Source organism: Pleurodeles waltl, chromosome 6 (assembly GCF_031143425.1).
Source record: "Pleurodeles waltl isolate 20211129_DDA chromosome 6, aPleWal1.hap1.20221129, whole genome shotgun sequence".
NCBI classification, from domain to species: Eukaryota; Metazoa; Chordata; class Amphibia; order Caudata; family Salamandridae; genus Pleurodeles; species Pleurodeles waltl.
In genome coordinates, this window is record NC_090445.1 from 401408320 (window position 1) to 401421903 (window position 13584).

Here is a 13584-nt window from a genome sequence, read left to right on the forward strand (position 1 = left end):
AGGAGGGGCGAGAATCCCCCCTCCTTCACATCATCTGTTCACCCCCACGCAGACTCCTGAGCCTCCATACCACTGCACCAAATCCATACCACGGGGCCAGAGATGCCAGGTCATCGAGTAAGAACTCAGGCAAGCCGGTGAGACAATTACTTTTCTCCGAACATCTATTACACTCAAAGATGCCACCCCCAACCCCAGGAGTGCATCCAACTGCTCAGCCCCACATCATGGCAGACCAAACACAGGAGACAACCATGGACCGTAACCTCCAAGAGATCTCGGTGATGGGTCGCAGACTGGAGGGGATGGACTCACTGACGGCGTAAACGAAATCCATACACCTGGATATCGTATGCTTTCAGTCCCGAGTGACGGGGCTAGAACAGCACGTGGCGATGGTGGAAACTCATGTCACTTCCTCTCGGGATAGGGACCAGGAACTTCTGTATCTCTGCAGCAAGATGATAGACTTAGAGGACAGGAGCCGGAGAGACAATGTCCGGTTTCTTGGATTCCCTGAAACCATTGAGGGCACAGATATCCACTCCTTCTTGCGGGAGACCCTACCCAAGCTTACTAGCCTGACTTTCGACCCCCACCTGGAGTTTCAAAGAGCGCACAGACCAGGCATGCAGAGATGCAGCCAATCGCCCCGTCCAATCATAGCCTGCCTCCTGCGACACACACAGACACGCCAACTCTTACAGAAAGCTTGCACACATGGGCCATGTTGGATGGACGAGCAGGAGATTCGGATGACAGCAGACTTCTCAAAAGAGACCAGTGAGCATAGGAAGGCATTCCTGCCCCTCCAACCCAGGCTCCATCAGTTGGAGGTGAAATACAGACTGTTCGAACCGGCGAGAATGTGGATCACAAAAAAGGTGTGTCTAAAGACTTCTATGATCCTGAGGACCTGCGCTCTTTCCTGGAAGGCCTCCAGACCATGGACACTGCCTCAGGACCTTCTTGCGGTGGCCCAGAGCACGTCATCCCAGAGCCCTGCTCCCAGAGGGTCATCCTGGCTTCCTGCAGACTTTCAGATCTAGATCTAGAGAGACTCATGACGAACCATGATGATAGAGGACAGGTACTGCACGCGGTGGCGATGTACACGCAAATAACAGACAGGGACAAGTCTCTCTCCCGAATGAAGCCTACCATTGCGCCCACCTGAATTCAAAGCTCTCCACTGCAACACAAGAAGTCAAGCAGCTGGTGACCCTGGTCTCCCGGGATTGGACCAATCAACTCCCCACTGTACTGAAGGATGGATGCGTACCTGCCCACATATAAATGTTGCACTTGTTGTTTTACTGTTGTAATGTAATATACTCCTACAGGTTTGAATGGGACGATAGGCAGACCACAACGTTGTTCAGTACCCTTCAAGACTGTCAGAGTCCTGGACCTAATGTGCCTCCTGATTTTCGAAGTCCTATAGGTTGTTTACACTCCGAAGATTGTTGTTTGCTGTCTTAATGCAACCATTCTATAATGTTAACGTGATCACGATCAGCACCTCTCTTCTCTCCTCCCTCCATCCGCTCCCCCCTCCTTTCCCACCCTGCAACTACGCTCCCCCACAAGGCTGCCTCGTTTGCACCGATCGAACCTATTGCACCCCTCCCTCTCCTAGCGCTGCCTGTCCAGCCCCTGTGGGCCCACAGCATCCCCCTCACGCTGCTTGCACCATCTGCAGGGAATCACATCTTGCGACCGTTGCCTGGGAATCACCGTGCAATGAGAAGAAGGGGACCCCAGCGACCCTAACAATGGCAGCCCCTTTCCCCACCTACCCTAATGGCCATCCGCCGCCGCATCCCCATGGTTGACCACCATCATTGCTACATTGCCCACCTATCACTCAACACGTGTGCAGAAGTATTGTCACTAGTACTGCCACTGCTCCCACCCCCCCTCAGTACTCCACCCCGCTCTTGGCTGACCCACCGCATTTGTCACGGCGCTCTCCGCTGTGCCAGTCCTCAAGCAGCGCTGCGTTGCACCGGCCCCATTACGTGGTAATTCACTGGGTTATTGCGGCTCTACGGATATTCAGAGTTTGTATTGATGCCCGATGGCCCAGTGGCCAAGTGTCAAGGCTCCATAGGTTCAGGCTTAGACCCACAAACTACAGTTTAGGACTTGTGGAGCTTTCTGCTCTGCTCCCTCCCACACCCCCTTTTTTCCCTGAGTTAAGGTCTGTATTGCCAACCTTGTATCTCTTGGGTTTGCTCCAACTAATCTTCTCCTCTCACTCCCTTTTTTTTCTTCTGTTTCTTCTCTGTCTTTCCCCCTTCTCTCTTCTCTCCTCTCTCCCCTTCCTCTTCCTTGCTCCCTCCTCCCTGGTGTCTTTCTATCGTTCTTTTCTCTTCCCACCCTTGATCCTCCTTCTTCCCCAGTACCCCCCTCCACTTCCCCATCTCTCCATGTCAGCCCTCCTCTTCGGAAGCCGGGACCCATTGGGCGCTCCCTCCCTCCCCCCATCTCGATCCATGTGGAGAAGTGTGGCACAATGGTTAGAGCGGCAGACCCTGATGCAGAGATCTGGTCTGGGACCACGGTTCAATTCACGCCTTGGCGGGTCTTGGGTTGAATTCCCTTGGACTAGATAATTCTTGCCTCGGTGCATAATCTAATTAATGGGTCCCACTCTGTAACTCTGGAAAATAGCTTGATTAATCTCCACAATGGATAACTGGCTTCACCCTGGCAGTTGCCCAGGAGTGGGTGCCTTACAGGGAAAAGCCAGTAGGGGTTCCACAGCGGTATGTGTACAGCACCTTGAGACCCTAACGGGTGAGTAGTGTGCTATACTAGTGCAAAGTTTTATACACCCACCCTGCCCAACCCTTAACGGCTATCTCCTATATAGATATTTATCTTCCCCTACACATTCACTTCGTCCCCCAACCTTACCCACCCTCACCTCCACTTCTTGGTCCCCCTCATGGCTAACCCTCCCTCATCACTACCCACCCCACTACGGGTCATATCCTGGAATGTCAATGGCCTAACTCACTTCATTAAAAGTAAGAGAATACTCTCATATCTCAACTCTAAATGGACCGATGTAGCCCTTCCTCAAGAGACACACCTTGACAGGGTCAAATCTGACAAACTGCATTGGGACTGGGTGGGAACAGCGTTATTTAGTTGCAGCCCCTCCTCGCAGGAACTAAGGGGTAGCTTCCCACGAAAATGTGGCGTTGCGATTTTGATACGAAAGAGTATACCTCTCACCGTCACCAAATCATGGTTTGACCTGGAGGGGCAATGCGTGTTCGCCAAACTAAAACTAGGAGGCTGTTCAATATGTGTGGGCTCCATCTATGCCCCAATCGGTTCAAAACGGCAGTTCTTTCTGCGCATCAACCGCCTTCTGACGGAAATTGGGGCCACTCAATATGTAATTGGGGGACACTGGAACCTGACTAGAGATGCAGTATTGGACAGGACCGGGCCTCTGGACATAACTAACAAAAGTGACAGAGCCCTACAGTCTGATGTAATGCAGGACAATGGTCTCGTAGACCCCTGAAGGCTGACGCACCCGGCTGACAGGGAATATACTTTTTTGTCACCAGCACACGGCACCCAATCCTGTTTGGACTATTTTCTCACCTCACACAGCATGGTGGCATACATCCCAGGAAGCTTGCATACTAGAAGGGGGTCTGTTGGACCACTCACCAATCCACTCAGCTATCCAGCTGGTGTCCCCGGGTCGCAAACCATGGCTATTTGCTGTCCAAAGTTATTGATCCCCGCGCAGGAAGGCACAACTGCGAGCTCATGCATTCACCTATGTCCAGGACAACCTCGACTCATTGGAATCCAAGAGGGTCACTTGGACGGCGGCCAAGGCGACCATACGTGGACACATGATGTGTGATGCAGCACTGGCTAACAAGGACAGGAAGGCACAACAAGTGATTCTGGAAACTGACATCAGACCCCTAACACGACAATATACAGACCAACCCTCCCTCCTAACCCGTAGATGATTGGAGCGCACCTGTATGGCCTTGAACGAGCTATACACTTCCCAGGCCGAATACGCGCTGCAACGCTTGCAAGGATGACACCACAAACAGGGTGAGAAGGTTCGCCGCCTGTTAGCAGCACAACTCCACCAGAGAATGGCGACCCTAGCTATACCAGAGACACACACACCCACAGGAGATAGTCAATGAATTTGCAACCTTTTACCGGCACCTCTACACCCCAGAATCGCAGTGCACCCCCATCCAGATTGAGGCCTTTCTGACCAACATTGCCTTACCCTCGCTCTCTGATGAGGGCCGCAACCTCTTGGAGGGGGCATTACCAGGCAGGAAATTATGCAGGTCATCTCTGATCTCCCCTACCACAAATCGCCTGGAGAAGATGGATTCCCTGCAGAGTTCTGTAAATGGGCAGGGGAGGAGATGCTAGATGTCCTAAACAGAGCGCTGAACGAGACATGTCAGACAGGCTCTCGTGGCGCGATTTCCAACAGTGCCAGGATAGCAGTTATACTGAAGCCAGGATGGGACCCCCTGCTCTGCAGTAGATACCTGTTGGAAAATGGGTAATTGGTAAGGGCAGGCAAGTACCTACAATTAGCAATAGGCCACTAACCTCCACTTAGGTCCAGTTAGGTCTCAGTAAATTAAACCTAGCTCAACCCTTGGTAACTTGGCAACAAGCGACAAGGCTTAACTTAGGAGACAGAGTGTAAAGCATTCAAATATCACAAAACAGTAATTAAATAAAACACAGGAAACAGTTTTAAAAATCCAAAATCAGTTTATAAAAATAGATTATATTTTTATCTTTAAAATGACACCAAACCGAATAAAATCGGATAAGGGGAACCGGAGATCTGAATTTTTAAAGAATTATTGCTTTCTAGAGCATAGAAACAAAAAGCACCAATCTGGTCATCCGGTTGCACCTCGACCGGGGCAAAGTCAAATATAAGGCCGACCGCGATGGATCCCGGCTCGGCTATAGCCCGCAGGAGGCTTAGGTCAAAAGTTTAACTTGGGACTTAGTCATTTTTATGAAGATTTTCTTCAGCGGGACGAACCTGCCAGTCCAATCTGACCTCCTGGAACTTTTCTTCGGATACGCGTTGCGGGAGCCCTTGGTGGAGATTTTTACCTTCGGACTTAGTAATTTTTTTCAAGGTGAAAATCCTTTGAACGGGGCAAACCTGGATCTTGATCCGACGTCCTTGGAGCCCTCCTCGGATACGCTGGCTGGGAGGTCCCGGTCAACTTCCTACGTTCTACTTAGTCTCTTTTTTGGAGATTTTATTCACCAGGACGAACATGCAAGTCAGGCAGGGTCGCGGTTGAGGCAAGCCGGCTAGTGTTGCTGCGGCCAGTCGGTCCCTCTATGGAGCTTTTTCCAAAAGTTCTCCAAACTTCTCCAAACTTCTGGATCTTCTTCCAGATGTTCCTTTAAGGTTCTTTTGGGGTCCACAGCTCACCCCAAGGTTCCAGAAGCTCTGAGAAGCTCCTTGGGGTGTGGACTACAACTCCCAGAATGCACCTGGTGCAAACTCCTTTTTGGCTACTGGACAGTGGTCAGCTGGTTGGTTTCTTCAGGAGTTGGTGCAGGGGAATCTGGTTAGCAATTTTTCACCTGTAGCAAACAGGGAGTCCCTCATTGAACCAGTTGAAGCCAGGCAAAGTCCTTCTTGTGGTGAAGCCCAAGTGTGCAGTTGGTGTAGTACTTCAGAGTGCAGGGTCCATGTGCAGGCCAGGGGTCCAGCAGGGCAGTCCTTCTTCTTCTGTAGTTCTTCCTGGTAGGGATCTGGTAGGGAACTGAGGTCTGGGTGCAGGTCTGCCAGCTTTATCCTTGTTCCTGGGTGAAAAACAGAGGGGTTCTGGTTCTCCAATCAGGTGCAGGATCCTTCCCCCTGTGATGACCACTTCCTGGGAATTGTGGCAAAAATCAATCCCAGGGAGCAACATTCCTCAAAAATCCATCATGGCTGAGAGTGATTTTTGGAGGTTACATCTGGCTGAGGCCACCCATTGGTGTGGCTAAAAATCCTAAACACACCCATCTCCTGCCCTCTCCTAATCTAATCAAGGGGACACCTAATTGTCTGGGTTTGCAGGATGTGAGGGTGTTGCTGGGTTGCTCCAAATGTCCTTCTCTGCCTTTGAAGACCAGTTTGGCAGCCCTCCCCCTTCCTGCCTCACCATCTGCTGAGGGGAGAACTCCTACCCCAGGCACATATGTTTTTGTGGAGCCAGGCCACTTTACACCTCATCAAGCAGCCTGGCCAGGCTGCCAGAGGCTGGCCAATCAGAGCACAGCAGCCAAAACACTGCAGGGCTGAGGTTGGCAACTTTTCAGGTAAAGTTTAAAACTCTTTACCTGAACAAGTTATATTAAATCCCACAACTGGAAGTTGTGGGATTTATTATAACAATTAATTTGATACCAAACGTCTGGTATCTGTTACTTAAGGGGACTTTTAAAATTAAAATAAAGTTTCCCCATTCTAGCCTATGGAGGCCATTCACTACAATGAGGGAAAAACTAATTTGGCTGTTTTACCTCACCAGGGCTTATAAAACTATTTTTATAAGGTCCCTGCTTATAGTAACATGGCACCCAGTCCTAAGGGCACATAGGGCACACCTTAGGGGTGACTTATATGTAAAAATAAGGTAGTTTAAGACTTTTGAACTACTTTTAATTCCATGTCGAATCTGCATGTTACTTTAATTTAAAAGCAGCCAGCAAGGCAGTCCTGCCTTTAAAATGACACTGGGCACCTCAGCAGTGCACCTATGGGGGCACTACCTATGCTGGGGTCACTAAACCTAAATGCCCTACCATATATTCTAGGGACTTATAGGTAGGTTGACTTAGCCAATTATAATTAGCCTAATTTGCCTACTGATTTTACACAGAGCACAGGATCTGGGACTGGTTAGCAGTACCCAGGGCACCATCAGAGTCAGGAAAACACCAGCAAAAAGTGGAAAATGGGGGCAAAAAGTTAGGGGGTCTCTGCAATCATCCCTGTTCTCTCACACTACCAACCTATATCCCTCCTGAACGGCTACAATAAGATACTGGCCAGTGTCCTACAGAATCGCCTGCGTAAAGACTTACCATCTTTAATACATCACACCCAAGTGGGATTTGTACCGGGCCGAACCTCCAGAAACCATCTTCGTACCCTCTGCCATACACTTTGGGAGGCTAGGAATGCACCGGAGGCCGCATTAGCACTGAGAATGCGTTTGATCGCATAGAATGGCCGTACCTATTTGCAACATTGGTAAAATTTGGCTTGAGGGACCAGTTTATCTCCAAAGTTCGTCTGCTCTCTGAACACCCTACGGCCCGGGTTAACTGCGGAGGATTCCTCTCTGACCCCTTTCCCATTTGCAGAGGGACCCAGCAAGGATGTCCCCTATCGCTCCTCTTGTTCCTGCTGGCAATGGAGCCACTGGCGGCCTCTATACGCGACTCTCCCTCAATAGCGGTTCTTCCTCTTCCGGGCGGAACTTTTAAAATATACTTATACGCTGACGACGTCCTTCTAACCCTAACCGACCTGGAGCATTCCCTGCCCACCCTTTCGCAGGTCATTGACGGATTTGCACCCCTCTCCGGCTACCAAGTGAACTGGGACAAAAACGAGGCCCTCCCCCTCTCACAGATGACAACAAAATACTGTCAACACCAGAGCAGTACGCGCTTTATTGGCGACAAAAATGCAAAAACCCAGCACTCTCAAAACAAAGTAATTTATGCATTGTGCTGATATGTTGTGGTTTAACCTTTTGCATTGCAGAGTTCAATCCTGAAAACTTATTTTTAATATGCTTACAAATACTGTTCCTTTGCAATGTATTGCTGCAGGTTTTCAGAGTGTGTTAGGGTGTGGCCCCTTTCCAGGGCCTTCTAGAGACTTTCCCTGCAACATGCCTGGGCATGGTTCTGGGCTGGGCCAAGTCTCTATAAAAGAGAGCCAGCCCAACTCCCAGTGCTCACTATTCAGTGGTCCCGGTGCAGAGCAGCAGCTTCTTCTGGAGCTCCTGTCCCGGTGGCCTATTTGGATCTTCCAGTCTTCTGCCCTTCATCCTTCATTGGTGATCATTGTTCCAGGCGGTAAGACAGTGGTTGGACGTTCCTGACACCGTTATTGCGAATTTTCATATTCTTGGTTTAATTCTTAAATGAGTAACAGATTACTTGCGCGCTACCATTTCTTGACATTTATATGGTAGTTTACAAATACGCAAAATGCACGATTTGTTTCATAAAGGTTTGACTTTGTTATTCATTGTGTGCTACCATTTCTTGACATTGGCATGGTGGCTTAAGAATCTGCAAGACGCGAGATTCGTTTTATGGTGTTTAATCATTGTTGTCCATTGCGCGCTATTATTTGTTGACATTTACATGATGTTTTACGAATTGGCAAGACGCGCAACTCGTTTCATGAGGATTTAACTTTGTTGTTCATTCCGCACTACCATTTCTTGACATTTACATGATGGCTTAAGAATCGGCAAAAGAAGCGCGATTCGTTTCATTGTACTTTGAGCTTGTTATTTATTGTGAGCTGTTATTTATTTACATTTACATCGTGTTTTATGAATTGGCAAGACGCGCGATTCGATTAATGATGATTTGACTTTGATATTCATTGCGTGCTATCATTTCGTGGTATTTTACATGGTAACACTCGAATCGGCAAGACGCACGATTCTCTCCTAGAGTTTATTTCATGTTGTTTATTATATGCCACTATTCTAAGATATTTATTATGTAATATTCGAGTTGACAAGTTATGTGATTTGTTTCCTGAATCCATATTGTGTTATTCATGGTGCACAATCCTTTTATGGTGTTTACTATATATATATATATATATATATATATATATATATGCAATATGCGCAATTTGTGTTGAAACATTTTAAGAGTACACAGAAGGCCAGAGTTTCTAGATGCAATATTGTATGGTCCTAGTTTACATTCTCAAAACATGATTTATATGACTGGTTTAAAATTTAGTCAGAATGTTTTTCTGATTCTCATGTAAAGGAAAGTACTTGAATAAGAAAGTTTTCATTTAATTCATCTTGATTCCCCTACAGGTATCCGGCCATCTTGAAACTTAGTCATTTTAAACTTAACTCTTAGACTGTTCATGTTTTCAGAGTGACTAGGCTTAGAATCATAGTCTAGTATTGATTTCAGGAGATATAATTTTCATATTGTGTGTTGTAACCTTTTTCATACAACAGGTCTCCTTCCCAGCTGTTCCCTTCCTAATCCCCTCTTCCCCTCTTGAACTCTCTCAGTCTCTATCAGAGTCTTGGAGCTGTTCACTGATGGACGTGTTGAGAACGTGCACAGACCCCGAGGATCTGGTGACTCTGACAAATACGCCCTACTGGGCTTCCCATTTTGATGGACTCTGAAACACCTCAAATATCTAGGAGTACTAGTTATCTGAGATCTAGAACGTAAGGTGGCTGACAACCTAGACCCCCTCATTACGCACATGAGGCTCGACTTCAAGCAATGGACTCATCTAAGCCTCTCCATGTGGGGGAATATACAGGTGGTTAGAATGGTCACGGTACCGCGCTTCACTTATGTTTTGGGCCTTCTACCCCTTCAAATACCTCTCTCAACATTGAGACCAGTTAATGCAGCAATTAGAGCTTTTGTGTTGGGCTCTGCATGCCCACGACTGGCATTAGCCAAACTGATGGCGCGCCGATCCCAAGGGAGAACGGGGCTCCCCTCGGTGGAGCATTACACTCTAGCCCTACACCTGTCGCCACTGGCTCCTGCACTGCCTGGACCACCTGAGTCATCGCAATGGGTATCTGTGGAGAAATCGCTGCTTTCCCACAGTGGGGGCCTCAATGGTCTATATTGCAAAAATCCCCCATCCCCTAGTGAAACAAACCCGATTTTGAAGGCAACACATACGGCATGGCAGAGGGCCCACAACCTGCTCGGGATACACCCCTTCCTACACACCCAGGCCCCCATATGGAACAACGACAGTCTGCAGATAAGTGGAAAGGCTCTTAACTGGCCACAGTGGAGGGGGGACGACATTACCCATTTGGTCCAGATCCTAGAGGACGACAAGCTCAAACGCTTCACCAGGCTGCAGGAGGAATTCCACCTCCATCCACGACAGGAATGGAGATACCTGCAACTCAAACACTGTATACAACAGCATGCTAACATTGCCCGATGGGGACTACAAACCTCACCCGTGGTGACCTATCTGAAGACATGGGGGAAACACAAAGGAGTAATGGAAGGCCTATATGAGGTCATCACACGTCACCTATACTTGCAACCTCTCCTCGAAAAACTACGCCTACAATGGCAAACCCACCCACAGCGGACCTTTGACTCTGAAGAATGGATAGACATTGTGGACGCACTGGACAGGGGCATGCGCAAAGCTCGCTTAAAAGACTGGTACTGGACCTCGGTGAAGTTGCACATGACTGGCCTTCTTCCGCATGTGAAATGCTGGCGCTGCACGGAGATACACTGCGATCTGCTTCATATCCTAAGTGGTTGTCCGTAGGTCCAGCCTTTATGGGATGCTGTGAAATGCAACCTGGCTGACTCCATTCTCACCTAACCTCGCTATCCTCCTCTCTTATCATACTGCATGACATGGACTCTCTATCGGCCCTGTCACGACCGCTACGAAGACTGTTACATGCAGGACTAGCGACCGCGAAAATATGTATCCTCTGACACTGGAGATCGGTAGCCCCCCCAACGCCGGAGGAATGGGTAGTGGCAATGACTCACATAGCCGCACACAAGAGAGTCATCTATCACTTATAGAACCAGACTGCCCTATTTACTCAGATATGGGCCCCCTTCCTTGCGGAAGTTCCTCCACATCTTGCCCACTGCTAGCTTCTCTTATTATGCGTCCCCTCTCCCCCCATGTTCCGGATGCCTCTTTGGAACCCACCTCATCATCTTCCATCCCCCTTCCCCCCCTTTGTAAACCTCTTTCGTATATCTGTGCTACCACCACCGTATATCCTGCACCCCTCCCCGACACCTCTCCCCTCCCCCCCTTCGCCCAGAAGATGGAGTTAATTAGGGCTGACACTCTTGAGACCCCGTCACCAGCCAAATAGCTCCTCCCCACCGCTCCCCCCATTACGTCCCCTTCTGTCTCTCCATCACCAGTGGCCCTCTTCTCTCTGTTTCTACTTCATCGTTCCCCCCCTCTTTCCTTTTCCCCTTCCATCACCCCTCTCCCGGCAAGAAGGACTGACTCACTTCACAAAGTGAAGTCCTTAGTAAGTATCTCCCCAGCGGCGACGCAGAGCTACAGCTCTAATTCATTACCCATTAGATTATCTCACAATATAGTTCATCGTCTGGGGACGGTTCCTCCCGCACGCGTCCCCACCCTCCCATATCACTTGCATTAAATGCTCCGTGATTTACCCGCCCTCTCCTCATCCAGGCATATTACTGGCTTTTCACCCCCCCTCCCTCTTCGGAGCGCTGCCTAACTGGTACAATCAAAAACGGATTTTTCAGACGCCCTTTGCAGCCGACAAACAACCCCAGATTCCCTTTCCCCTCTGCAAACCATACCTTTAGCCGTGGGTCTCTGTGAAACACAGCTGCAATACTGTGATGGCTCCTGCCTCCACACTTCCCAAGGGTGCGTTGCAGACACCCCAGATACACTGACCTTAAGCACAAGGTGAAGCCAGTGACAGGGGTCTTATAGACGCGCGAGCTCATCCCAGAACGCGGCTTAACATGGTACACAATGTTATCTTTGGTAGCTTAGTGCCCCACGGCCTTCGCCTCTACCCCCCTACCGTTATCTGTCCCCTACTATTCATCCTTCCAATCGCCACTGTCTTTTGATAATTTTTTGTAATTGCTGTTGAACATATTTAGTCTACCCTGTTACACATAAGACGGAGATTGTACAGCTTCCACAATGTACAGGGATCATAATCCTTCTCCCTTCAACACTGTATCAATCCGTGTTATTACCAATAATAAAAAATTACAACACAAAAAAATATATATATAATAATAATGTGAGAGAGTATGTGGAATGCAAAAAGAGCTAAACTTCAACTTGAGCAAATCATAATTAATGAGGGAGAAGTATACAAATTCAATATAGTAAAATTAACAGCAACAACAATATGCACACAGTGCTAGAGTGAACTCAATTTAACTAGGCCTGGTTTTCATGATCTGGTAGCAAATGAAGCACAGCTTAGAGAAAATTTTCCATTATATTGTTTATTAAAACTCACCATGTTGAGCCAGAAACTCCGCAAAGATACATGATGGAGTCCAGGAGGTCTTCACTGCCAAGTTCAGACAGTGTTCCCATGAGCGCTATCATTGCCCGAACTCCTCCCCCAGACCCTAACAGTGCTACACAAGGCACTTTATCCTGTAAAGAATGAGCAGAATTATTACGAGAGGGATAGTATTGCTTATACTACAATGTGCCCAACAGTGTATAAATAGAAACGATTATGGCACAAGAGATCTTTGACCTTAGGCATGAACATGAACATGCACAATAAGGCAGAAGGACTACCAAAACACCTGGTTCCTATGCCACCTAGTCTTCTGGCAACATAACGAAGGATGGATTATTACACATAAGTACAATTAATCCATGAAATTGGAGGGGACAGTTTGTTTGCATATGGAGATTAGTTCTTGTTTGTCCTGTAGGGTACATCAGTTAAAGAAAGTAAAAGGTGGAACAGCTATGCAAAGTGAACTCAACTGTAGTTAGAGTTAACTATTCAACGACCTGTGACAATGGTAAAATGTGTGTTTTTCATTGCACCCACTTTACGGTCACATTTCTGGAGGTTGAGTATCTTTAACTAGCCTATGTGTATGGAAGGCCGAAATCATCTGTAGGTTGCGAAGTTACAGTTTCTCTGCAATGGTATTTTTGCAATCTTAACAAACCTGTCCCTTGAGGTAGCCCTGCACTCTATGATAGGGTATAAAAATACCATATCAATAGTTTTCTTCTAAGTATTATCTTGCATGAGGTGAAGGTGTACATTTCTTTTCAGTTTTAAAGAGCCCACTTGGCCGAAGGGTACTAGAACACTTTACATGTGAATTTAACTTCATGCATGTTTTAAGGTATATGGAGTTTAAGTTGTTTGCCCACAATCACAGGATGTTGAGCCAAGGTAAGGATTCAACGTTGGTTCCTCATTTGCAAAGTCAGAACCACTAACAATAGGGTCACATTTCCCCCTAGGCGTTTTTGTGAGTCAGCCTCTGCTCCCACAGGCAGTGAAGTATTTGAGTCTACTCTGCTTTTTAATTTACCATTTGTGACTCATATTTCTAGGTGGGGATGTGCAATTCCACAAGACATCAAAATATGGGCGATTTATTATGAGTGGATGAAGAAGTGCCCATAATTCTCTCCCTCCCCTAATTCCCGAAACATTTTGACCATCGATAACTTCAGAGAGCAGAATGAATTCCCATTAAACGTTATGGTGGGACAGTATGGCGGAATCGTTATTCTCA

At 47.7% G+C, this 13584-nt stretch overlaps 1 protein-coding gene across 4 annotated transcripts in view; it reads right to left on the reverse strand.

The window, feature by feature from the left end:
- LOC138299778 (cytosolic phospholipase A2 gamma-like) overlaps nt 1-13584 on the reverse strand; it is a 1040695-nt gene that overhangs the window by 801962 nt on the left and 225149 nt on the right. For all 4 annotated transcript variants that reach the window (XM_069238328.1, XM_069238327.1, XM_069238329.1 and 1 more), the window contains exon 5: nt 12324-12466. In XM_069238328.1, coding sequence (XP_069094429.1) covers nt 12324-12466 — 143 coding nt within the window. The remainder of the gene's footprint in view (nt 1-12323; nt 12467-13584) is intronic.